Source organism: Lissotriton vulgaris, chromosome 7, assembly GCF_964263255.1.
Source record: "Lissotriton vulgaris chromosome 7, aLisVul1.2, whole genome shotgun sequence".
Taxonomy (NCBI): Eukaryota; Metazoa; Chordata; class Amphibia; order Caudata; family Salamandridae; genus Lissotriton; species Lissotriton vulgaris.
The window spans coordinates 333,116,707-333,143,806 of NC_141695.1; the positions used below are offsets into that span (position 1 = coordinate 333,116,707).

The following is a 27,100-nucleotide window of genomic DNA, read 5'->3' on the forward strand; positions in this document are numbered from 1 at the left end:
CCACTGTTTCCATGCCTTCTTGAAAGTTGTGTTTGGCTGCGTTGGGAGCGTTGGATAGGGAGAGGATGAGTTGGGTGTTGTCTGCATATGGAACAATGTTGAGTCCGTGGGTTCTGAGGATGGGGGCGAGCGGAGCCATGTAGATGTTGAACGAAGTGGGGCTGAGGGAGGATTCTTGGGGGACTCCACAAGTGGTCGGTGTGGGGTCCGAGAGGATGGGAGGGAGTCTGACTCTGTGTTCTGCCGCTGAGGAATGAGCGGGTCCAGTCGAGGGCCTTGTCCCGGATCCCTGCGTCGTGTAGTCTGCGTTTTAGGGTGCAGCACCTGCTACACCTCAGAACTCCCGAGGCGTCTCCGGGAGCAACGCTGCTTTTAACCTTTTGGGACTTTCATTTGCGATAGTTTTACCTGCCTACCTGCTCAGCTCTTCAGCGCTTTGGACCTAGCGCTCCAGTCCTTCCTGGCTGCCCCTGCACGCGACCCAGACCTCCTCCGCTGATCGCCCCCTCCTCGCCTGACTCTTGGAGTGGGACGGGCGGCTCCACCATCTTGGGCGGGTCTGGGCTCGGCGCAGCTGTTCTTTGGCCCCTCCCCCCTCGACAAGTTCTTAAGGCGGTCAGCTGTATGCGCGCCTATCCTGCTACACCTCAGAACTCCCGAGGCGTCTCCGGGAGCAACGCTGCTTTTAACCTTTTGGGACTTTCATTTGCGATAGTTTTACCTGCCTACCTGCTCAGCTCTTCAGCGCTTTGGACCTAGCGCTCCAGTCCTTCCTGGCTGCCCCTGCACGCGACCCAGACCTCCTCCGCTGATCGCCCCCTCCTCGCCTGACTCTTGGAGTGGGACGGGCGGCTCCACCATCTTGGGCGGGTCTGGGCTCGGCGCAGCTGTTCTTTGGCCCCTCCCCCCTCGACAAGTTCTTAAGGCGGTCAGCTGTATGCGCGCCTATCCTGCTACACCTCAGAACTCCCGAGGCGTCTCCGGGAGCAACGCTGCTTTTAACCTTTTGGGACTTTCATTTGCGATAGTTTTACCTGCCTACCTGCTCAGCTCTTCAGCGCTTTGGACCTAGCGCTCCAGTCCTTCCTGGCTGCCCCTGCACGCGACCCAGACCTCCTCCGCTGATCGCCCCCTCCTCGCCTGACTCTTGGAGTGGGACGGGCGGCTCCACCATCTTGGGCGGGTCTGGGCTCGGCGCAGCTGTTCTTTGGCCCCTCCCCCCTCGACAAGTTCTTAAGGCGGTCAGCTGTATGCGCGCCTATCCTGCTACACCTCAGAACTCCCGAGGCGTCTCCGGGAGCAACGCTGCTTTTAACCTTTTGGGACTTTCATTTGCGATAGTTTTACCTGCCTACCTGCTCAGCTCTTCAGCGCTTTGGACCTAGCGCTCCAGTCCTTCCTGGCTGCCCCTGCACGCGACCCAGACCTCCTCCGCTGATCGCCCCCTCCTCGCCTGACTCTTGGAGTGGGACGGGCGGCTCCACCATCTTGGGCGGGTCTGGGCTCGGCGCAGCTGTTCTTTGGCCCCTCCCCCCTCGACAAGTTCTTAAGGCGGTCAGCTGTATGCGCGCCTATCCTGCTACACCTCAGAACTCCCGAGGCGTCTCCGGGAGCAACGCTGCTTTTAACCTTTTGGGACTTTCATTTGCGATAGTTTTACCTGCCTACCTGCTCAGCTCTTCAGCGCTTTGGACCTAGCGCTCCAGTCCTTCCTGGCTGCCCCTGCACGCGACCCAGACCTCCTCCGCTGATCGCCCCCTCCTCGCCTGACTCTTGGAGTGGGACGGGCGGCTCCACCATCTTGGGCGGGTCTGGGCTCGGCGCAGCTGTTCTTTGGCCCCTCCCCCCTTGCCACGCCCCCTGCTCTTCCTCCCTATGTGTCCCCATATCATGGTTGCCCAGTCCCGGCCGCGCAGCGGACGGGCGCAGCGGGCGCGACGAAGGCGCGCCGAAGTTGCGCCTAAGTTAAGCCCGTCTGCGCCCGTCCGCGACGGGCCGGGACCAGGGGCCATGCACTCTGCCCCTTCCTTGGCGTATACCCCAGCTCAACTCAGGGCTCTTACCGCTGATTCCCCCCCTTCGCCCTCCCTCCTGCGACACCTTGACACAATTGGCATTTCTATCTCTACCCCTCCTCACCTGCCTCCGGCTCCATCTAGTCCCACTCCACCCGCTGCTGACGCTTCCCTTATCTCACGTTCCCTTCCTACCCCTGCCCCCACTATAGCCTCTGCCATACTGCTTAATACCCGCTCTGCTGTCAAACACCAGACAGCTCTCTTTAACCTTCTCACTACCGATTCCCCTGATCTCCTCTTTCTGACTGAAACTTGGTTTTCTGCCGACTCCCTTCCCGACCTCTTAGCCATTCTTCCTGACACCCATTATGCCCTCCGGGCTGACCGTCCGGACGGCAGGGCGGGGGGAGGGGTGGCGATGATCATTCGGTCGACCCTTAAATTTCAACTTCTCAATCACCCCCTCATATCCAATGTAGACTACCTTGTTGCCCGCTCTCTCAATCTCTCTGCCCCCCTCACTGTTGTCCTTGTGTATCGCCCCCCTCAATCTATGCCTTCTTTTGTAGCCTCCCTCCAGGACCTTATGGCCACACTGGTGGTCAACAATTCCTCCGTCCTTCTGCTCGGCGATTTTAATTATTGGCCGGGCGACCTTAGGGAAGACCTCCCCTCAAAAGATTTTTCTGGTACTCTTCAATGTTTAAACTTCACATCTCACGTCTCAGTCCCTACTCACGTCCATGGTCATACTTTGGATCAAATCTGGTCCTCACGCCCCATTGTCTCATCTCTTCTCATATCCCCATGCGTTTGGTCGGATCATTCTCTCATCTCCTTCTCCATCCATCTGGGAGCGGTCGACAAGCCCCCCCTTCCGAAAAACAGCTTAGCCCGTAGTTGGAATCGGACCGATCTTGACTCCCTCTCGCTCACTTTGGCTTCCTCTGTTCCTAACCTCACCGATCTTCCCCTTGACTCCCAGGTCAACGCCATTGGCACATGGCTTTCCTCTTCGTGCGATCTAGTCGCTCCGCTCCGAAAGATCAAGGCGGTTCGTTCCCACGACGCGCACAAATGGTTCTCTCCAGAACTTAAAACACTCAAACTCGACCTTAGACGGTCGGAACGCCACTGGAGGCGGAACTATTGTTCTTCCTTGCGCGCCAAATACAAATCACTCCTTACTGAATATAAAAAAGCGATCTTAGCGGCCAAAACCGCTTACTTTACTGAGAGAGTAGCTCTCGCGGCCAATAAACCCCGTGAAATCTTCTCTCTGGTCCATAATCTTGCCACCTCTGATCGCTCCACTCCTAGCCTGGTTCCCTCACAATCCCTCTGCTCTTCTCTTAACGATTTTTTCATCAACAAGATCGTGAAGATCAAAGCTAACATTCCCACAGTACCTCAACCTCGTCCTACTTGGCCCCCCACCTGTCCCTCTTTCTCCTTCGCTCTTTTCCCTCCTATTTCTACCGATTCATTTTTAAAACTTCTGGTCAAAATCAAGTCTGGCTCTCCCGTGGATTGCGCGCCAGCACGCATTCTCAAAACTCTTTTCACCAACTGTCCTGCCCCCCCTCTTGCTCTCCTCAACTCTTCTTTGGCCCTTGGTTCAGTTCCTTCTTCCTTCAAATCCGCAGTAGTCCTCCCTATTCTAAAAAAAACCGGTCTCGACCCTTCTCTTTCTTCTAATTTCCGACCCATTTCTCTTCTTCCCTACCTCGGCAAGATCCTTGAAGCCCACGTCACTTCCTGCCTCTCCACTTACATAGAGGAGAGTGGCCTTCTTGCATCCCATCAAGCAGGATTTCGCCCGGGCCACTCCACGGAGATGGTGGTCCTTGCAGTCTTGGACGAGCTCAAGAGGAAAGCCGACTCTAATCTCCCCCAAGCTCTGGTCCTCCTCGATCTGTCCGCTGCGTTTGACACGGTTGATCACTCCATCCTTCTCGACCGTGTCAGCGCAGCGGGCATTCGGGGTGCGGCCTTTTCCTGGCTGGCGTCCTTCCTTCGGGATAGGTCCCAGGCAGTTCATCTCCCCGGCTTTTCTGCCCCACCCCGCTCAGTCACTTGTGGCGTCCCCCAAGGCTCTTCTCTTTCCCCTCTTCTCTTTAATCTCTATATTCATCCTCTCATCACCTCTCTTCTTGAGCTGGGGGTCTCTGTGTACAATTACGCAGATGACCTCCAGCTCGTCTTTGATCTTTCTTCTACTCCTGATTCCCTTTCCAAGTTCTGTTCTACTTTAATTTTCATTTCTGACTGGATGAGCGCCAACCATCTGAAGCTCAATCCAGATAAGACGGAACTTGTTCTCACTGGTGGTCCCTCCAATCCTTGGTCCCCGGCACACTGGCCCCTCTCCTTTGGTCCCCCCCCGGTGCCTGCTTCTTCTGTCCGCACTCTTGGGATTAAGGTCAGTCATGACCTATCAATGCACAGTCAGATCAGCTCCGTGGTGTCTTCTTGTTTCTTTTCTCTCCGTTTAATTCGGAAAATTTCACGCTTTTTTTCTACCGATGCACTTAAATCCATAGTCATGGCCCTTGTCATCTCCCGCCTTGACTATGGGAACAGCCTGTATGTGGGCATCCCTGCTTACGAATCCCGCCGTCTACAGGCCATCCAAAATCAAGCTGCTCGTCTTATCCTTTCCTTCCCTAAATCTTCGCACATCACCCCGGTTCTCAAATCTCTTCACTGGCTCCCTGTTCGCTTCAGATCCTTTTTCAAACTGGCTTGTCTAGCTTTTCGGGCCCATTCCCGCTCTGCGCCCCTGTTCATCACCTGTCTTGTTTCTTCTCATGTCCCTGCCCGCACTCTTCGCTCCTCTTCTCTTTCTCTTCTTCATATCCCTCGCTTCCGTAAATCCAGAACAGGGGGCACTCGATTCTCTGTCCTGGCCCCCCAGTTCTGGAATAGCCTTCCCCTTTCCATCCGCTCCATTCCCATCTACACTCACTTCCGTAAAGCTCTTAAAACCTTTCTCTTCTTTCAGGCATTCCCCTCTTAAGTCTCCCGGGGTCCCCCTCTGTTGAGTTCTGATCAGGTCCCCAGCGCCAGGAAGCCGCTCGGCCATCGTGCGCTTTATTAAATATCTTATTCATTCATTCATTCAGGGAGAGACTGTGTTGGAGGTCGCTGAAAGGTCAAGGAGCATGAGGGCCACTGTCTCCCCTCTGTCCAGGGGGGAGCGGATGTCGTCTGTTGTGGCAAGGAGGGTGGTTTCAGTGCTGTGGTGCTTTCTGAAGCCGATTAGGAGGAATCAAGGATGTTGTGCTCTTAGATGGAGGTGGCGACTTAGTTGTTGATGGCTTTCTCATTGACATCTCGCTGGGAACGGGAGCAGAGAGATGGGTCTGTAGTTTTTGAGGTCGGTGGGTTCCACCGAGGGTTTCTTCAGGAGGGGGTTGGTCTCTGTGTGCTTCCAGTCATAGGGGAAGGAGGCGTTTGCGATGGAGCGGTTGATGGTGTGGCGTAGCATGGAAGCGATGGTGTCGGCAGCTCTGTTGAAGATGTGGTGGGGGCAGGGGTCCGTGGGGGCCCCGGAGTGGAATGACTTATCTTCAGTGTGTCTTCAGTGGTGAGGGTTTTCCAGCTGTCAATCGCTGGCTTCAAGGTGTTGGGGTGGTTGGTGTGGGTTCTGTGTGTTGGCTATCTTCATCAAAATTGTCGTAGATGTTCTTCATTTTGTGGTGGAAGAAGGTGCTGAGTTTGTCGCAGAGGTCTTGTGAGGGAGGGATGACTGTAGACTCACTGATGGGTTGGACAAAATCCTTGATGATGCTAATGAGTTCTTTGCTGTTGTGTGCATGCGTGGAGATTCTGTCTTCAATCGCTTTCTTTCTTGTATTCCTGATGAGTTGGAGGTGGGCGTTGGTGGCAGCTCTGAAGTGGTTGTGGGCTTCTGTAGATTTGGAGTTTCTCCAGGCCTTTTTGAGGAGGCGGCATGTCGGTCTGGACTCTCGAAGATCCGGTGGTGAACCAGCTGGCTTTCCTGGTGTGTTTGTTGTTGTTCTTCTTGAGGAGGGGCTAAGGTGTTGGCGCAGTCGGAGATCCATCTGCGCAGGTTTCGGGCTGCGGTGTCAGGGTCGTAGTTGTCCGTGATGGTTTGGGTGGAGTTGCTGAGTGTGGTGGTGAGCTGGTAGTCGGTGATTTTGGTCCAATTTCTTCATGGGAGCAGGTCCTGGGTTTTGTAGGTGGTGGGTGTACTGAAGATGAAATGGATGCAGCAATGGTCTGCCCATTGGAGTTCGGTGGTGTGGATGAAAGTGAGGGAGTTACCTGTTGTGAAGATGCGGTCAAGGATGTGTCCTGCTGAGTGTGTGGGTTCAGTCACGATCTGGCGGAGTTCATGTTGTGGAGGTTGTCCAGGAAGGATGTGGTGTCGGGGTCTTGTTGGTTGCCGAGGTGGAAGTTGAGATCTCCCAACAAGGTGTAGTTGGTGGACGCGATGACCTGCAGGGTGAGGCTGTCCGTGATGGCGTTGGTGAATGGTCTGCAAGGTCCGGGTGGGTCAGTAGATGAGGGTTCCCCTTGAGGGAGGCGGCAGGGGTGTCCTGTATCTTGAAGTGTAGGTGTACAATGAGGTCTGTGGGCACGTCGGAAAAGTGTGCTCAGTCGGAGGGTGGATTTGTGGACAACAGTGATTCACCAAAAGGACGGGTGGGGCGGTCCTTCCGGGAGATTTGGTATCCTTGGGGAATGGCGATGTCAGGTCCCGGTAAGGTCCAGGCTCCGAATCCAGCTGAAACCACGTTCCCTTCCTACCCTGCACCAGATGCCAACGGCCCAAGTTGGAGTGGCTCACCTGTGCAGTGAAGTCTCCTCATCAATTTTGACCTAGTGTCCAGCATTAGCTGACCTCTCTTGATCTTCACGGAGGAGTCTGCAGTGTAAATCCAGAGGCTCCTCGCGACCTGCTCCGGAAAGAAGACTCTGAAGTCAAAAGGCTCTCCTGCACCCGAATTACTCCTACATCTCCACTTACCTTGGCTGTCATTGGTCTTCTTTTTCCAACCTCCGGTGCAACGCCTGCAGCCTGTTTACCAACAGAAGAATCTCCATTGAAAAGCATTGGTTGCCCAGTGCTGATTCAGCACACTGCACCCTGCCGCCCCAGTGCCGCTGGTGGTATATGTTTGGTGCTGCTTTGGTCCCCCCATGTGCTGTGTTAACCCCCGAAGCTTGGTCCCTGCAACAGATTTACCTACGTTCAAGCAGTGTGGCTCCAGACGCCCCCAGTCTCTGTTAAAAAGCATTGGGCCGAACCTCTGATTTGGACCTCTGCACCCGGCCACCCCTGTGCCGATGCTGGTGCAGTTTGGTACTCACCTAACGCTTGTATCTTGTTGTCCTTTGGTTCCAAGACTAGTATTGTGAGTGCATTACTTAACTGTTTAACTGCAATATTGATTTCCACGTAGGATAACACTAAACTGGGTTGAAAAGTATTTAAGTGTCTCTTTTTCAAAGAGAAAAGTCTTTTTAATTAAAACATACTTATCTTAATCCGAAGATCTTTTTCTTAAATAAAATACAAACAAAGCATATTTTTCTAAAATTGGTCTTGAGTTATATGTCCATTATTGATCACTGTTGTGCAATAAATGTCTTATACTCCTGCGTTAGGCCTCAGGGTGCTCACCCACACTATCACTAATGGAGCACTTTGGTTTTTACATTGAGCCCTGTACACTTTCGGGGTAACCCCTGGACTCTAGGCACGGTATAACCACCTGGTGGTAATGCCATATACAGAGCCAGCTTCCGACACTTTGAAGAAATTCTCATTAAATGAGCAAGTCTAGTGTTTAACTAATAAGGAATGAACTGTACAAAAAAAGCAAGAGTAAAAAGCTGTAAGAGTGAACCCCCACAATGATGAGTTCCTTGCCAAGGATCGACAAATCAAACCAGCACAAAAACTCTAAATGTTTCTACTAAATGACTCAGGCGCAAAGTTACTAGAAGATATGGAGCAAATGCAGCACAGGGCCCCAAATATGGTAACCAACCAAACCCTTGACCGGAACAAACCAATAAAAACTGTACTTATGTCAATTATTGTACTTTGTTAGCTGCCACCAACACGCTTACGTGGCATGCCAACAAATTGAACTCCAGATTGACATTATGCAATCTTTGGCAAACCTATTAACTGACAAAGACTGCTCAAAGATTGACAGAGGAGAGTCAAGTCTGCCACCTCACCAACTTAAGGTGACAATTCGAGCCTTCACGCCAGTCATTGACAGACTCTGTACTCTACCGGAACTTCTGCTCCTCCGGGTGGTTAGCCTGAAGAAAATAAATCAGTAAACTAAAGAACAGGGAGTCAAGGAACAATTTAATGAGCAGTCAGCGAGTCTTTTGGCCACACCCAACCCCGCAGCGACCTTCTTGGAAAAGAAGACACAATCTATCCAGGGAGAGAAGATCTTGTGGACTTAAGAACGACAACTAAGACAGACAGAGCCCTCATTCGATAAGCCAGGGATCCCAGATGGTGGAGTCGAACTGACCAGCCTCTCCAAGTAAAGTTCAAACCAGAAGGGGAAAAAAAAAAAAAAAAATAGAGGTTAAAGAAGAACAAGAAAAATCCAACTAGACCGGTAAGCTGGCATACGACCCCAAAGGCAAACACAAGGGGCACTACTAATGAACCTGAGCAGCATAAAATCTTCCCAATATTCTGTGAAAAGCAGCTGACACAAATAAGAAGCTACATGATGACAAGGAGTAATGCAGCAATGGATACTGCAAGTCAGCCAGGCGTCAAGGAAGGCAAGAAACCAGCACTACTCAGAGGGTTGAAGGAACAATCAAACATGCCACGTGACAACACTACATTAACACCAACCAATGTTTTCAACAAAATTGAAGCCGAAGGGGCCCTTGCCAGGAGTAGCGCATCGCCACTCTAAGCCTCCAAAGAGCAAGAATCCCGACCACCCCAAAGAGATTCAACCATTAAAGGCCTTCCAACAAAGAATTGAAATACAGGGGAAAATATCTAGCAGATCATGGAAAAATGAATGTGTATAAAGAGGTACGCACAGCAGACAATCTACCCTTCCTCGCCTACCTGTATCTGAGGTTAACTCTTAAAAGGCCCAATCTATGAGTGACTTGCAGGATTTCTCAATAAAAGGCCCAACCCAAACGTAGACATCATCCTTCCACCAAGGCTAATAATCAGCAACTATTCAACTGTTACTTCTAAACTTACCCATATGCAGCCACCCCAGTTTCCTCAAACAGAGATAGGGGCGGTCTTCCAGTAGGGAGTAGATAGCGTCAGCAGAGATGCCCAACAGCCCACACTCAAAAGTTATATTTTCCCTACAGTACAAATCTAGGGGCAACAACGATATAATGAACAGGGCCAACATCCTCTGCTTATTGCAACATATTCCTTCTTTAAAGCACATAAAATCTGAGGACAAAATCAGGGTCATCACCCCACGTTTCTAATCTTGAATCAAACATAGTAACTTGGCGCTCAGAGGGGCTAGCAGCTATTGTCCTCAGCGAAAAGTCAGTATTCGTGCAGTGGGGCACTGAACTAAGACCAATATCATCTGAGAAATTACCCACACATCTTGCTCCCCAGATCTGCCCCTCCTTTCACATAATCAGCAGCTTATAGTATTCTGAAAGGAGTGTGTAGCACAACCAATCGGACACCTGAAAAAGCTGTTCAGATTTCCATTAAACTTGACAGAAGCCAAAAAGGCAAACGCATACTTTAATTGCAATAGTCCCCATATCATGATCTAATACAACTCAAGTGTCTCTCTCTTGAACCAAGGACTCAGTTCAAGATAGCCTGCTTGACGCACAAAGCACTTCATTAGAACACTCCTATCTACCTGGTAAACAAAAACTCGACCTATCTGGTAAGAATAGGGCCCTAAGAAATTCTAACATTCTCCTGTTGAAACCACAAAAATCCAAAAAGAAGAGAACCACACCTTCGCCGATCTTGCCCTGAGAAAATGGAAGCTCTCTCCTAAAATCAGATCCAACTCTTCAACCTACTCATTCAAAAAGGAAGTCAAGCGGCTGCTCCTGAACAATCACCTTCAACAATAGGCCTGTTGACACTCTAATTGACTATAATATCTTGTTTTGCTCCAGGGTCTCTCATTCGGCTTTGCATTTTCGTCATTTTATATTACCATGCTTCTGGATGTTCTTTAACATTCTCTGTATTTGTAACCTCTTATATGTGCAATGTTTCTGTACTTCTCTGTACAGCGCTCTGATACCCTGACGGGTTATATTCACACCATATAATACTTTGTAAATAAATAAATAAAATAATGACTATGGCTGGATTACTTCCGCATTGGCGACCAAAATGACAAACTATTCCTAGCCCGCGCCGCACGGCAGCATAACAGTGAGATCACCCAAATATCAGGGAATGTCAGAGGCTTAAATCACGTCTTTGATCAACATGAATCACTCATCTTTTTAAAAATCTGGGGATGTATTATGCTTGCAGGGAACCTGGATTTTAGAGCCGATTCAGTTAGCTGGGTATCACGAGATTCAACAACCAGCTTATAAAGAAAAACGCTTTGGTAGACCCTTCAGAGGCTTGTCTATTTATAGGTCGACAGATCTAAAGGTTATAACAACTGTACTCGGCGCAGGGTGTCCCACGCTTCATGCAGTCCTAATTGGTGGTTGCCGCTTACATCACTGCTTGAGCCCTCTTTTGTTAATTAATATTTATCTAAATCTGCAAGACACTCAAAAGTACTAGTCTTTGTTGAGGGTCTGAAGGACCGTTTATGCAAATTTGCAACCTTGAAATAATAGTAACAGGGACTTCAACATACTCAACTTGGATAGTCACTTAAGGGATCATTAATCCAAGTAGACGGTCCTCTAAAGTACCAAACTGATACATTTAAAAGCACATCATTTGTTCCCCAACAATCAAAGGGGCCTCCTCTGAACTAGTCATTCACTTTTAAGGATATTTCGACCATACACTTATCATTTGTGAGCAAGTCCCTATTTGAGTCCCCGAAAACCTTTTCAATAATTGATCGCTCTGAAACACTACGAAAACTAATTCACTATAGAGCCACCCAGCTTTAATTACTGGGACCTCGAACAGGGGCAGAAACCAACAAATGAGTAAGGAGACTCAATCCCTTGACTTTCAATTTTTCTACTCTGACTTTCTCGCATGCACGAGCCGCACCTAAATTGGGACATCTTAACTGACTCTATACTGACAAGTGGCAAAGGAGCCCAGTCTCAAAAGATAGCAATAGACCGGAGACCATTAAAACCATGTGGTGCATTCCTGAACTAAGGCAATGTAAGTTGCTTTTAAGGACGGCCGCTAGAGAGTATAAAAAAGACAAATCTAATACAGAAATATCGAAGTGCTGCTGCAGTGCAAAAAAGGCCTACTGAGCGCTTCTGTGGAGCACAAAGCGCGGTTACATTGCAACTGAATGAATATACATCCACTCCTCACTTGAGTGTAACAACCAGGCCCAATGGCAGTAACCTACAATTACTAAAGAGGTAGTTCGAAAGACAATGAAGTCATTCAAAGACAACCGAGCACCCAGGCCTAGCGGCCCTTCAGGAGCTCTGTTCAAAGTTAATTCGGAATTTTGAGTCGATCTTCTTACACCTCTTTTCAATGAAAGGTTTGTCAACACACAGGTTCCTCAGTCTTGGAGAGGATCTATTCCATACCCTATCGACAAAAAGGGAAATACAGGGTATCCCCAGAAACTATTGACTAATTGCCGTATTAGACATTGAGACAAAAGAATACGCGAACATTTTATTGAACGAACTTGAGAGAATCTGTTTCAGTTCTATCAAACAGGTTTCCAGTAAAAATCATCTACTATTGACAACATGGTTGCACTAGCCAACCTCGCTCACTGTTCACTTCAATATTTCAGAACCCCACTGTTAGCTTTCTTTGTCCTCTACTCCGCTGCTTTTGACAGGGTGGACCGCAATAAGCTATGGGCAAAGCTTGCAAACTAGGGCATACCAAACCCTTTACTTAAAGTTATGGTTTCTTTTTTACTCATAGACATGGGTTCACATCAAGTTAGGGGCAGAAAACACAGCCAGAATCTAAATTCCAACAAGGCCAGGCCTCAAACAAGGGTGCGCACTGGCCTGAATGTTATTTAACTTATACTCAGCTGGTTTGGGCGACACACTTTCTAAGGCATACACATTTTCCCATAGAATAGGACCTTACGTTTGGGCTGGGCCTTTATTATCCAGTATCCAGATGATATTGTTATCCTGGACCATAAAAAACGGCATGCTTCATGTGCTGAATGAACTAAATAACTACAACTCAGACAATAAGTTGGTGGTAAATGCTGCAAAGATGAAGGTAATGGACTTCAGGAAATACAAGTGAAAATCAACACACAGCTGGAGACTGGGCTATTTTAAAATGACATCAACCTAAAACTATAATTATTTAGACGTCCACTTCTTAGGGAACTGCAAACCAAACCTACATTTGAAACACCTCACAGCTAAAGCCTCAGCCTTAACATTTGCGTTATGCAAGCTACACAACCATCCACCTAGTCCAACTGCAGAACCATAATAAGAACCATCAAAGCAAAACTATTGGCAACAATATAATATGGGCACCTAGTTTACCGAGGGAAACTGTCCTCTGCTTTGGACAATCTTCAATGTAAGGCGTACAGAAGAATTATCAATTTGCCAAGGAACACTCAACAATCCCTCTTACAACTTGAGTTCAGTTTAATAGTACAGGGCCTTGAACGTAAGGCCCCTTTCTCAAATACTTCAATTCCATTCAGCAAGACGAACCTGGAGCCTTAAAACTCCATAGGAGATTTTATTTTTTAAATTAACAATCCATTGGCCCTATATCTAAATACTATTACAAAGGATCTGAAAGTGAACCAGGAAGCGTTGATGAGACTCCGGTTTCAAGAGACGAATGGCTACTTTAAAAATATAAAAAATTACACTATCCTGAAAGGCGGATTTAGATAAAATAGAAATAGCTCTCTATGCTCCCTCAATCGCCAAATCGTATGATGGTACAAGAATGTAACCATATCTGAAAATAGTTCTCAGCATTGTCTGTAGATTACATATTTTGCGTGCCTGAATTATGATTCTTCCAATAAACAAGTTGAGACGAAATTGGAAATCAGCAGCTGCTATACCTAAATGCAGATTCTGCACTTACAAGAAAGAATCAATGATGCACTAACTCTGCTGCGATACAGATATTGGGTATTAGCAGCACATCACACTTTATTGAAACTAATGTTTGTAAAGTACGGGACTTCAACATGTAAAGAAGCCGTAGACCTCTGCTTGAGGATTACAACCCCTACGGACACAGCACGGTTTGGCAAGCTTATCAATAAAATATTTACTGTATCCAACATAAAATGTGCAGCGTTGACTCACAGCAGACCAAGGAACTATGCATCATTACTGATCGCCTTCGTACTACCTACAGGCCGGCCTGATTTTAATTTTAATTCTTATTATCTTCATTAACTTGATCTGGTTTTATTGTGTTTGTTGTATCAATTTTACTTTTATTTCATATTATCTCTATGAATTCTATCCCTATGAATTCTATCTGGTTTTACAGTGTTTTTTGTATAAATTTCACGCTTTCTCCAGGCCGTCTGAGACTCTCACTGCTGCTGTTACTGTTCCTGCTGGGGTGGGACTCGGTGCCCCAGCGTGCTCCAATGAGGAGGAGAGACCGCAACACTGCAAAACCGGCGAAGGACTACCACAGCGCGTGTCGCCTGGGCAAAGCCTGGGCCAAGGGCTGGCCTGTCTGCGCTCGTCAGAGACCGAAGAAGGCTGTGCTGGGCCACCCCTCTTGATTTGATGACTTTACACACATGTGGTGTATTCTCTTCCACGGATAGAGAAGGAGAGTGTGAAGAAGACAAGACTGACTATGGCTACGAGGAAATTGGGAGGGGGGTTCAAGTGTGGGGACTTTACCCTCCTCACCCGCTTCATTTGATACACGCGTTGTGACACCTTGACCGCCGACCTCTTCCGCTAACAGTGTACTGAGCACTATCTAAACACAGAGGCTAGCGGCGGGTGTACACGAGCGGTATAATTGAATTGGGGATAGGGAAGCCAGTAACGCACGGAAACGATCTAAACATGCAAGCGGAATAAACAGCGTCCCGCCAGCATTTACGTGTAAAAGTTGCACGGCGAGAGTCGTTTATGGTTGTGTCCGAGCGGGACCTTGCAGTCACCATTAAGCAACCAAACAATAGGGTTCCGGTTTGCAATCAAGATACTCCGTACTCCGTGAGAAAAAAAGAAACCCCCCCCTTTTTTTCTAACTAGACTCTATCACGGAGCACACATTATGTCAGCAAACCGTATCCCGCCGGCATTTATTTGTCAACGCTGCACGGCTAGAACCATCGATGGATGGGTACGAGCGGGACACGTCTGGCACCCGCAAGCGACCACACTTATGGGTTTCTGCATGCCATTAAGATAATCCGCACTCCATGTAAAACCTTCACAAAAGTCTATCACGGAGCATACGCTAGGTGATACCTTTGTGGCATTAGTAACTGGACACACACAGGGTCTTGTAACATGGATCTTATGGTAATATATACGGTGGGCTTTGTTGTAAACTACAGTAGACAGAGCTCAAACATAATAATGACCAAAACGGACTCTATCCGTTCCACAGCTCTAAATAGCATGACCTAGCTTCAACACTACCCAGTCGAAAGGAGTTAACTACCACCTCCTCACCACCTAGATACTCCTGCTATAAACAATACATTGAGCATTGTCACAGATACATAAAGTATAGGTAAACATATTCACGACCTACAACTTAGCCCTTTAGACACACCTAGTCTAGGACTTTATGTTCCAAATTTTGAACCTTATGATTGTGACCCATATGTTTTATCTCAGCAATACACAAACTTTGGATAACAACTGCAAGGTAGCCTGTATGTATTTATGAATTACATTGACTCTAGATTGTAAACATCACAAGGTCTCCATTGATTGTTTTTAACTTTAGATGAGTTATGAATAACTGCGTGCAACAAATACCAATTTGGTATTTCCTTTTAAACACAAGGTTTTTATCTTCACATGTCACTCCCACCGAATTCCCACTGTTGAGAGTGCTTGACACACGTGTAATAATGTTATGACACGCATGAATCACAGCATGCGTTACACACAAGTATCACAGTCATTAATGCAACGTGTTATAACTTGTTTGCGATATGTTTTTTACCCCCTCCTTTTTTGCCTCCAACAGGTATTAACAATCGCAACCTGAAGAAGGGTAATATAGTAATGTTCACCCTTTCACCCACTAGGATGGTAGCCAAATGAGCTTACATACACCATACCATGTGGCAATAGTGTAGACAGTTACATATACTCTTAGATACTTGCTAACTAGTCCCCTTTGCTTCTGAAGAATCGCTCAGTAAATTTTAGAGTAGCGAGAAACATGTCGACCGGACTCTAACACACTCCAGAAGAGAGTGGGAAACATCACTTTCCACTACTCTCCTCTAGGATATCGTTTTTAACTAAAGCAGTGGCCCTCCTGAATAAAGTGTCTCTGGTACCACTAGCTTTATTTTATTTCACATAGTTACGTCTACCCTGAATCCTGGCCCCATACCCGCACTTCATCTATACGGCAGTTGGAAAAAGATCTCCGCCAAAGAGCCCCTCTATGAGGTGTTGCACGTTGGGTATTGCACCGCCGACCCAACAAGGAGCAGGCCCAAATGATGAAGCATGACACCTGAAAGGGTGTGTGAGGGCATTAAATCCAACAAAATGGATTCCCAGGGTGACCACCAGGCTACCCTGTTCTAATCCGCTTGCACTACAGACTGTACTAACACCTTTCTCTGTCATTAGGAACAACGCGACAACCTTTGCATTCCATCTAAAGAAATCAAACAGACTAAATGAGACTGTCCCTTACCTCAACTGCTAGAGTGAGCCTTAATAATTCTACCCGTGTCTTCACCTGTCGTTCAGATCCCTTGCTGAATAGCCTTAATCTTTGGGCGCTCCCTCTGCCCTCACTGAGGACCCCTCTTCAATCCAGAGTGTTTGTTCACCTGCGAGCCTCAACTCAGGATGGAGGCCAAACACCCTAAGTGTCTACCCAGGGCTAATGTAACCAAAAGGGTGACTCGGCGTACCCAGCCCTCCCAGCGACCGAAAGCGACATCAGTTATGTCTGAGGTGGTCCAGCCTAGTAAGTCAGAGGAGGACAAGGCAGATAAGGAGGTGCATGCTTACAGAGATTTCAGGAGCTCGGTGAATGACATTTTTGCGGAGGTGACTGAACAAAAAGGGGTTGAATTAGTGCCTATATTGTTACGCTTGGATTCCATGGATCGGACTTTAGCTTGTTACGGCACTGTCACTTTTCTTCATGATTTCTGTTAGTTACTCTCTAGCACCGGCTGATGTGGCTGCCAAACATGGGAGCTCAGGAGTGGAAACTCGAAAATTTGCGGGACTCTCCCTAATAATTTACCTACCCCCATTAGAAGGTCACCACCTGACATACTAAGTGTGAATCTCATTACTAGGTTAAGTCAAGTTAATAGTCTGAGTCAAGAAGGCACTGCCGCTGGCACCGACAAAGATCAAGAGAGAGGACAATCTCATAACCTTCTACGGGGGGATGCCAGAGGGACAACTTTGAGGCCAGAGGGGACAAAGGGGTACAAAAGCAACCAGTCATCAGCTTGCCCACTGCCTCCTGCCCATATGTAATAGTTCTGGCAGGGGTTCCGGGATAAAGAAAAGGGCAAAAGGAGGCTCATGAAGAACTGGGTAACAAGACTGAACTGATTGGGCAGATATAGAAATTTCACACCCATATTGGCATTCTAAGATATTGCCGACTAGAACAGTGGGTTGGATTGGCAGGAAGACTACGTTATAGTTAACTTTAGTTCTCCTCAATTAGCCAAAAGCTTATTATTCGGCCACATGAGTACGCAGTCTGAAGTTAGCAACCTTGCCATATTGCCTTTGGGATATTTTTATAACCCATTCATCAGATAGCAGGGATGTCAGCCTGGGTACACAATCAGATAGGGGGGGGGTGGCAATAATGGTCTCAGCAGTACAAAACAGAGGCAAAGGTAGCCCCTACAGTATTCCTACCTATAATGGGTTTGAGGCTTTGGCAGATGTAGACTGACTCAATGGCAGGGGGACACGGGGCTCCATCTGTGAATGCTGGAGGAACAGTGAACTGAAAAGCCAATAGTAGGATAGATTGATTTAAAGGCTTGCAGGCCACTTCCGGGCACCAAAGAACTTGCCGAATATTGGGTGTACTTAGCTGGAATGTGGTAGGGATAAAAAAAAGTTGATGGGTGGTAATCATTGTGTTGAGTTTTGTGATAAGTCCCGTGAGGTGGTTTGTCTACGAGAGACCTGGGATTCAGAGGTATCTCCTTTTTAGATGGGTATACAGCATTTCAACACTGAAGTTTCCACATATGGTAAGGCAAAGGTGGGCTTGGTGACTTTTGTGAGCCTAGAGTAAGGATGTGACTCAGAATTGGTTCCCTTTGCCCCCCAAATTATTCTGAGTGTCCTTAATCTTTTCCACATAGGGTCAAAGTGTTGGTAATTACTATATATCATTCACCACAGTCTGCAGTAGAACTGGAAGCAGAATTAAGAAGCCTATGGGAGGCAACTTTATTTGCTTGGTCGTTTTCACATATTATTGTTGTAAGAGGTGACTTTAACATCCATCCATGTGCGCCTTGTAGTATAATAGGAAAGAACAAGGTTAGCCTATGGTACATGAGCGGATTCAGTTTGGTCATACCACCCAGGGAAATATTTTGAATAATACGCTGCCAGAATTTGATCTCATTAATCTCTTGACCAAGGAAGAACATAAGTTACTTACCTGTAAACTGTGGTTATCCAGTTTTGGTGTCTTTCATAGATTCACATGCTTGAATCATTCTCTATCGTCGAAGTGGGAGTCCCACGGTACATAAAATAGCTATATATATGGAAATAGCAATGGCAGGAGCGAGGGGACAAAGAGGAATGACTGCAACATTGGGGGCGGTGTGAACAGTCCTCTCCAACTCACCTGTGACAAGCACGGACCCATTGTCTTCAAAGTTCACCCCCACACCACCGACCAGATTTCTGCCGAGACTGTGCATGCTGGGAACTGCAGTTCTGAGGACTTAATTGGAGCTGCTCAGGTGTGCCTACAGCATCAGGGGGAGGAGCAAGGAGTGCAGTTTTGTATTTCACGCAGGAGGAGCTATACGAGGAAAGGACACAGTACTGGGCGCTGAGGAAGGTCTGTTGACCGAAATGCATTCGCCGCTGCTGGCATCATCCACAATAAAGCAAGTTGTTGTTTCAGAACTCCCCTCCGGCCTCTGTCTTCTTTTGTGGGAAGAATTTTCGTCATGTATTCTGCGCCGGCCAGAGGCGCAGCACAGAAGGCCCCTGCCCCGAAAAGAGACTCGGCTCTATAACTGGTGTTCCGCTGTTCCAGCGCACATCGAAGTTGAGGGATCAACAAGAGTCGGAGACCGCCAGGAACGCGATGCTGGAAAGCGAGGATGGAGGTATTTTATCTCCCTAAGCAAACACGCCTCGCATTTGGCAGCTCCCTCGTATTTTCAGCATTGTGGAAATGGCAATGGCAGGAGCGAGGGGACAAAGAGGAATGACTGCAACATTGGGGGCGGTGTGAACAGTCCTCTCCAACTCACCTGTGACAAGCACGGACCCATTGTCTTCAAAGTTCACCCCCACACCACCGACCAGATTTCTGCCGAGACTGTGCATGCTGGGAACTGCAGTTCTGAGGACTTAATTGGAGCTGCTCAGGTGTGCCTACAGCATCAGGGGGAGGAGCAAGGAGTGCAGTTTTGTATTTCACGCAGGAGGAGCTATACGAGGAAAGGACACAGTACTGGGCGCTGAGGAAGGTCTGTTGACCGAAATGCATTCGCCGCTGCTGGCATCATCCACAATAAAGCAAGTTGTTCTTTCAGAACTCCCCTCCGGCCTCTGTCTTCTTTTGTGGGAAGAATTTTCGTCATATATATATATACATGTGATCAAGACAGTGGATACTGTCGAAACGCGTAATGGCGGGCATGCTGGGCGAGATTGAGCAAAAATAAACGCACTTGTTTGGCACCATTTCTGGGTTCCTCTCTTCGTTTGTCCATGGCTGTGTGAAACTTGGCAGCGTTGGAGGTTGGAGACGAGTTTTTCCTTGATATATATATATATATATATATATATATATATATATATATATATATATACATATATACACATATATACACACACACACACACACACACACACACACACACACACACACACAAAGTATAGCAATAGCAAAATGAAAAAATGCCATAGGAAGTATTGTAACATATCAATCAATAGGAAAAGAATTGTCACTTTATTAGCTCGTCCAAGTCATTAGATATAGTCCAAACTCCGGCCAATCAGGAGTCAGTACCCTCTAGAAAGAACCTTCTCCCCAGAGGCTCTGTCCCTCAGATTTTTTAGCACAAGAGTGACATAGTAGTCAAGTAAACAAGGGGAGCCTCTGAGGGGAGGTGGGTGGGTCGCATGTGAATCTATGAAAGACACCAATACTGGAGAACCACAGTTTACAGGTAAGTAACTGATGTTCTTCTCCAGTATTGGGGTGTCTTTCATAGATTCACATGCTTGAATCAGAGTAGATAGCAGTAATTCCAAAATTGTACCCAGCCAGTTAGTTATATCATCATAGTGATATATATCTCATAATGTATATTCTGTGTAGGAGGAAGGAAGAAAAAGAGGATCACCTTATTTAAAGAGATTACATAGCACTGCTTGCCCCACGGCTGTGTCCGCATTGTCTTCCGCTTCCAAACAGTAATGCTTGGTAAAGGTGTGTCTACACCAGGTTGCAGCTCTACAAATTTGGTGAAGAGGCACACCGGTAAAAAGTGCAGCCGAAGAGGAGACTGCTCTGGTAGAGTGTGCCTTGACCTTCGTTTGAAGTGTCTTTCCCGCTTGTTGATGACAAAAGTTGTACTAGATATCCATCGTGTGATAGTCTGTTTGGTTACTGGATGTCCTTTACGCATCATGCCGTAAGCAACAAATAGTTGATCAGTTCTTCGAGCACTGGCTGTCTTTTGCAGATACTATTTTAAACACCTTTTAACATCTAAAGAGTGTAAAGCCTTTTCCGCCAGCGACTGTGGATCAGGGAAAATAGTCTTTAAGATGACCGGCTCATTTAAGTGGAAATCAGAAGGCACTTTTGGAATAAATGCCGGGTTAGTGCGAAGCACCACTGAGTCCTTGGTGAATTGAAGAAAAAGTGGTTTAATAGTAAAAGCCTGTATGTCGCTGACTCGTCGAGCAGAAGTAAGAGCCAGAAGCAATGAAGTTTTCCAAGAGATAAATTTGAGATCAGCCCTACGAATGGGCTTGAATGGGGACTTCATGAGTTGAGCCAACACAACGTTTAAATGTCAAGACGGAGGTGGATGTCGAATTGGTGGGAACATTCGAAATAAACCCTTGAAGAATTGTTGTATTATTCTGGAAGAATAAAGAGAGATGGAACCATCCTTTCGGAACCTGGAAATTGCAGCCAGAAAAACCTTAAGGGTAGCGTGAGATAGCCCAGATTTTGCCCATTGCAAGAAAAAAGGCGAAAGTTGTTCTGGCGTAGAATGAATGGGTGAACGTTTGAGGCTTCACACCAAAGGCAAAACAGTTTCCAATTAAGTTTGTGGTTCTTGATAGTGGAAGATGCTCTGGCGTTAGCAAGGACCTCCCTGCCGTCCAAAGGAATCACTAAATTGACAAACTCATAGTGTTCAGGCACCAAGCCACCAATTTCAGAGATGCTGGAAACGGATGGCAGACTTGTCCTTGGTTAGTCGTCAGAAGATCTGGAATTGGACGAAGCCCAATCGGATCGCCCTCTGACAGAAGGAGCAGCTCTGAAAACCAAATCTGGCGAGGCCATCTGGGGGCTATGAGAAGAATGCGACATGGCTCCCTCAGCATTTTACGAAGCACCCTTGGGACTAGAGCAATGGGAGGAAAAGCGTAAGAATACATTTTTGACCAGTTAATCAAAAAGGCATTCCTGCATGTCGATGGTTGGAGAAGCCACATTGCGTAAAATGGGTATTTGTGGTTCCGACTGGTCGCAAATAAATCCAGATTGGGCCGCCCACACAGCTGAAAGAGGCTGTCCAGCGTTGGTTGATGAAGTTCCCACTCATGATTGGATGAGATTGACCTGCTCAGGGAGTCCGCTAGAATGTTGGACACTCCCGGAACATGAACTGCTGTTAAAGTTATTTGATGCCGAATCGCCCAGTTCCAAATCTGCTGGGCTTGTAGGGACAGCAAAGTGGACCTTGTGGCTCCTTGTTTGTTCACAAAATGCATGCTTGTCGTGTTGTCTGTCCGGATCAACACTGAAGCCCCTTGAAGAAGTGTGCGAAAGGGTTCTAGCCCCAGGAATATCCCCAGTAATTCCAAAAGGTTTATGTGACAAGTTTGTTGCGGAGCATCCCATTTTCCCTTGAATGTGAGACCCTGAAGATGCGCCCCCCGCCCCCCCCCCCCATCCCACGATGGAAGCATCTGTTGTAAGGATGAAACTTGGATCGTCTGCTATGAAGGAACGGCCTGCTGAGGTGTTTGTCCTGTGAGTCCACCATAGCAAAGCTTTGCGCATCCAAGATGTTATGACGATTACATCGTCGAGAGATCCTGCGACCTGTTGCCATTGTTTGTCGATTTCCTCCTGTAAGGGCCTCATTTTGAGACAACAGTTGGGAATTAGAGGGATGCAGGAAGATGCAGGAAGATGGCATTCTCAGAAGCGACTTGAACTGTCGGACAGGAACAGACTTCCTTGCACGTAGAAGAGATGACAGTTTGGAAATTCTTTGTTGTCTTTCGTTTGATACATATTCCTTTGCCAGTATTTATCATGGCTCCCAAGAAAGTCTGAACTTGAGAGTGGGTGAAGTGTGACTTTTCCAGATTTATGGACACCCCAGTGACTGAAACAGAGACCGGCATATTTGAGTGTATCTCGCTGCAACTGGAAACAACTGCGCCTTTATAAGGCAATCGTCGAGATAGGGAAATATTTGGACGCCCGCTTGACGAAGGTGTGCTGCCACTGGTGCTAAAACCTTGGTGAGCACTCCTCGGGGCGCAAAGCGGAGGCCAAAGGGAAGGACTTTGAATTGGAAGTCTCTGCCAGCCACTCGGAAGCGCAGGAATTTTCTGTGTCTGGGTAGGATGGGGACATGAAAACAGACATCTGAAGGTCCAGTGTTTTCATGTAATCTACTTGAGATAGAAAATTGATGCACTTCTTGGATAGACAACATCCGAAATTATTGCTTTTTGAGGCCCTTGTTGAGGGAACGAAAGTCCAGGATGGGGCGCCAATCCCCAGATTTTTTCTTGATGAGGAAGAATCTTGAATAGAAACCTGCACCCCTTTGTAAGTTTGGAACCACTTCGATCGCTCCTTTTTGTAACATGACTTTGATTTGGCATAAGAGTTCTTTCAGATGAGCAGGAGGAGGACCTCTGGGAGGAGAATTTGGGGGACTATTTACAAATTCTAGGGGGTGTCCTCTGGACTCTATGTCCAAAACCCATCGATCTGTAGTGATGACAGACCAATTTTATAAGAAATGGGAGATTTGTCCTCCAACTTTGGCTGAGTTGCTGAGAAGAGTGTTCGGCAGGTAGCGGCTGTCACTGCTTTTTTGAGGAATCTCTGCCTCTGTAGGAAGATTTTCCTCTGTACTGTTTATAAGAGGCATCTGGTGGTTGACGATACTTCTGCTGTTGCTGTGAGGAAGAGTAACGTTGTTGTCCCTGATAAGATTGGTACTGTCTGGTCGGATTGTAGCCTCCTCGAAAGGAATAGGAGGAACCACGACCCCTCGCACCACCAAAAGGCTGTTTCTTAATTTGTAAAGTGCCAAGAGCATGTGCAGTGTCAGTATCTTTTTTAATTGCTTGGAGGGCGTCGTCTATGTGCTGCCCAAAAAGTGATTAGCCATTAAAAGGCATATTGATAATCTATGTTTGCACTTCTTGGTGAAAGGAGGTAGCTCATAACCAGCCCAGCCTTCGGAGGACTACTTCTCCTGCCAGTTGGCGAAAACCCGTGGAAGAGACGTCCACTGCACAGTCAATGATCTCAGCAGAGATCCTCTCACCCGCCTGGAGAATCTTTAAAGCTTCGGTTTTAGAGTCTTCAGGCAACATATCGATAAAAGGAGAAATGTCCGACCACATTTGCCTATCATAGAGGCCTAGAATGGCAAGGGAATTAGCCCCCCGGACAGTGTTGCCGCCATGGTGGAAAATGTTTTCCCAATGGCACCAAGGTGTCCGCCCTCTCGATCAGGAGGAGCCGTCAAACGTTGGGAAAGGATTCCTGGCACGACCTTGAGCCGCCTGAGAAATGACTGAATCCGGCTTTGGTTGACCAATTAAACAGGCTGGGGAATTGTCTGCTGCCTTGTCCTTTTTATTCAAATGCGACAGAACTGCAGGAATGGAGGCAGAGGTCTTCATGAATTTCAAACCCTCCTGCCAGATAAAATCAATTATAGGAATAGCCCAAACCTGTTTCTGTTGCTGATTTTTGAATCTGTACAAAAAACAATCCCCGTCTTTTGAGACCATATGGAGGTGAAATCTCTTGGCCGCTCTGTACACGAGGACATGAAATCCACCTATATCCAAAGGTGGAGAGTCAACAGGAGTCGATTGTGGTAGGCGACGGAGTCTGGACACCGAGTAATTGTCCCACTCAGTAAGTAGGGATCTATCATCGAACTCCCCTTCTTCTCAGGAAGTAGGGATCTATCATCTAACTCCCCTTCTTCTCGGTCCTGATCAGTTGTATGTATGTCCTCTATATTTTGAGCAGTCAATGCCACCGGAGCAGCAGGAGAGGGTGGCCCAATGAAAGATGAAGGCGGAGGAATAGGCGTCTGAGGGATCGAAGAAGCTGGCTCCGAAAGAGGAAAACGGCGGTAGTAGTCATCCACTATATATGGCAAGTTGGAAACGGATTTTCAGACTGTGAATATTTGGCTCTGAGTAATAGTCATACTCTATGTCAGGGGTCTCCAAACCGGTCCTGGAGGGCCGGATCCATGCCAGATTTTTAAAATTACTACATGTATCTCAATGGGGATATACAAAAAATCTGGCATGGATCCGGCCCTCCAGGACCAGTTTGGAGACCCCTGCTCTATGTCCTGGCACTTAATCAGGAGCTCTAAATGACTATGAGAAGCTCGAAACCTATCATTCTCCTCTGAATCCTCCTCATCCGTACCATAATCCAACAGTTGTACTGGAAGATTAGGAGAAGCTTGTATTGGAAATAAAAGGTCCATTGAAGACTATCTGCGTTGAAGTAAAGAAACCTTCCTTGGTTCTGAAGGTGGCAAAAGAACTGCTGAAGACTTCAAAGGCACTAGAGGCATCAAACCTGGAGGTGATACCAGAGATTCCGCCAACGAAACAGCAGCCGTCAACGAAAGACATAGTTGTTCCTCCATTTGCAAAGGTTTCACTGTGGTCGACGATGCAACAGTCGACAAAGCAACCGCCGACAAAGCAACCGCCGACAAAGCAACCGCCGACAAAGCAACCGCCGACAAAGCAACCGTCGACAAAGCAACCGTCGACAAAGCAACCGTCGACAAAGCAACCGTCGACAAAGCAACCGTCGACAAAGCAACCGTCGACAAAGCAACCGTCGACAAAGCAACCGCCGACAAAGCAGGCGTCGACAAAGCAGGCGTCAACGAGGCAAGCGTCAACGAGGCAAGCGTCGACGGAATCAATAGATCCTTGGAGGATCCAATCGACGAAGAAGCTTCCATCGATGAAAGTTTCTTCTTTTTCGTCATCCACGAAGAGAGAGAGGCAGGAGATGGCTTAGGCCTCACCGTCACGGAGATCAGCGTTGACGGAGAAGACACAGACATCACCGTAGCAGGTTTAGGCGAAGAGAAGGTAGCAGTCGTTGTCGTAGTTGTGACGACGTAGGGCTTAGTCAATGGCGGAATCGATGACTAGCTCGTCGACGAGGTGCCAGATTTCTGTGGTAAAGGTCTCTCAGGCAGATATTTTGACGCCTGAGACTTAGATTTCGGAGATGTAGAAGGTGAAGAGTGAACCGTAGGGAGATATGGAGTCCCTTTAGATGAGGAAGACTGGTCTTCATGCTTAGAAGAGTGGTGTTTCTTCAGCACCTTAGTCTTAGGAGATGTCATCTCCGCCTCACTAGCCCTTTTCTTAGTGGCAACAGTCTTGAGAGAGGAATCACTCTCAACATCAGATAAGGGGTCATCCTTCATCTTGAGCTTCTGTAGCCACAGAAGTAGTCGGTCCTTCTCTGTCCCTTAAGGTCTTTTGAGGAAAAGTCCTGCATATTTTACAACCTCTCACCTGATAGTAGTAGATACACTTTTTGTGTGGGTCCTCAGAGTGAAGTCGCAATTTTCCTCAAGACTCACAGGGTCTGAAGAGTGATCTCTTTGTAGTAGACATTGTAGAAAAGATGCAAGCAAAATTCTTGAAGAGAAAAGTTGAAGTACTGAGCAGAGCTCAGGGAGACTCGCTCCACATGATGTGCAGTAGAAAATCGGAGGGACTGAGCCTCTGAGGAGAAAGTTCTAGAGGGTGCTGACCCCTGATTGGCCGGAGTTTTGACTTTATCTAATGACTTGGATGAGCTAATAAAGTGACAAGTTTTTCCTATTTATTGCTATGTTACAATACTTCCTATGCGCCGTACTCACCCGCCTCCTATTCCCCTCATCACACTGTTTAGGCAGCTGCCTCTGACCCCGGTTCGTCACGGCTTGTGCTGTTTGAACGGAGGGTCATTTTTGGCAGTCATTGCTTCTGGTTGCACTACCGGAAGCTACAGTTAGCGCTCTAGCTCTTCCTCGCCATTAACTACTTTAACGGGAGAAGGGTGCGGACGCGGGAAGCGGCTTCTGAAAAATCTAGCATCTTGCTGCATTATCTTTAACATCCTGATGGTGATTTAGCTTGTTCCCGACACTACAGAGGGAAAAGACTTGGTGGGCACTGTTTTTAATAATTTTTAAATCGCGCCGTACTCACCAGCCTCCTATTCCCCTCATCACACTGTTTAGGCAGCTGCCTCTGACCCCGGTCCGTCACGGATTGTGCCATTTGAACGGAGGGTCATTTTTGGCAGTCATTGCTTCCGGTTGCACTACCAGAAGCTACAGTTCGCGCTCTAGCTCTTCCTCGCCATTCCCTACTTTAACGGGAGAAGGGCGCGGACGTGCGCAGCGGTGCGCCAAGGGCACGCCACAGGCAAGCCCATCTGCGCCTGACCACCGCCAGGACCCCTGTATCTTTTTTTACGCATCCTAGTAATCTTTTTGCTTGGGGCATTTTGCATCTCTGTGACAATATGGCATTCTTAAAATATTCAAGCAAAGAATTTAAAGATCTAAATACCGCTAATATAGAACTCACTGAAGCACGGAAAATGGAAATACTTAGTATCCCAGATATATCTTGCCCAGTTGTACCCCCTATTTCCAAAAAAGTCACTATACCTCATTGTCTCAATCAGCCCAGTGCCATCTATTTCAACGCCTGTTCTATTCCTAAACACTCAGTGGAGATAGAGACTCCTGGATTCAATGGCTCCGGATGTCTGTTTCGTTACAGAAACCTGGCTAGATGAACATGCCTCCCCTGATGTGCATGTGGCCTTTCCCTCTCAATACAATGAAATCCGAACAGATAGGAAAGAGACAAGAGGGGGTGGTCTAATAATTGCTTCCATCCATGACTTGAAGATCACGGTTTTAGAAAGCCTGACTCATAGCCACACAGAAATAATTGTCTTTAAGATAAATGGCCTTTCCAATGGTTCCTGG

General features: G+C 47.4%; 2 protein-coding genes across 2 annotated transcripts in view; one reads left to right on the top strand and one right to left on the bottom strand.

Moving 5' to 3' along the window:
- PPFIA3 (PPFI scaffold protein A3) overlaps positions 1-27,100 on the bottom strand; it is an 838,878-nt gene that overhangs the window by 780,537 nt on the left and 31,241 nt on the right. The gene's annotated exons all lie outside the window — the stretch shown is intronic.
- On the top strand, positions 1,876-25,220 carry LOC147701510 (uncharacterized). Its single transcript, XM_086928385.1, has 2 exons — positions 1,876-3,457; positions 24,610-25,220. The coding sequence occupies exons 1-2, from the start codon at positions 1,876-1,878 to the stop codon at positions 25,218-25,220; spliced, it is 2,193 nt and encodes a 730-aa protein (XP_086784511.1).

What these genes read in the sequence shown, in the direction of transcription:
- LOC147701510 (XM_086928385.1), top strand. Translation starts at nt 1,876, where the DNA reads ATGTGTCCCCATATCATGGTTGCCCAGTCCCGGCCGCGCAGCGGACGG. An exon ending in TCCTACTTGGCCCCCCACCT is followed by an intron (nt 3,458 to 24,609) that starts GTCCCTCTTTCT and finishes TTGGTTCTGAAG; the next exon opens with GTGGCAAAAGAACTGCTGAA.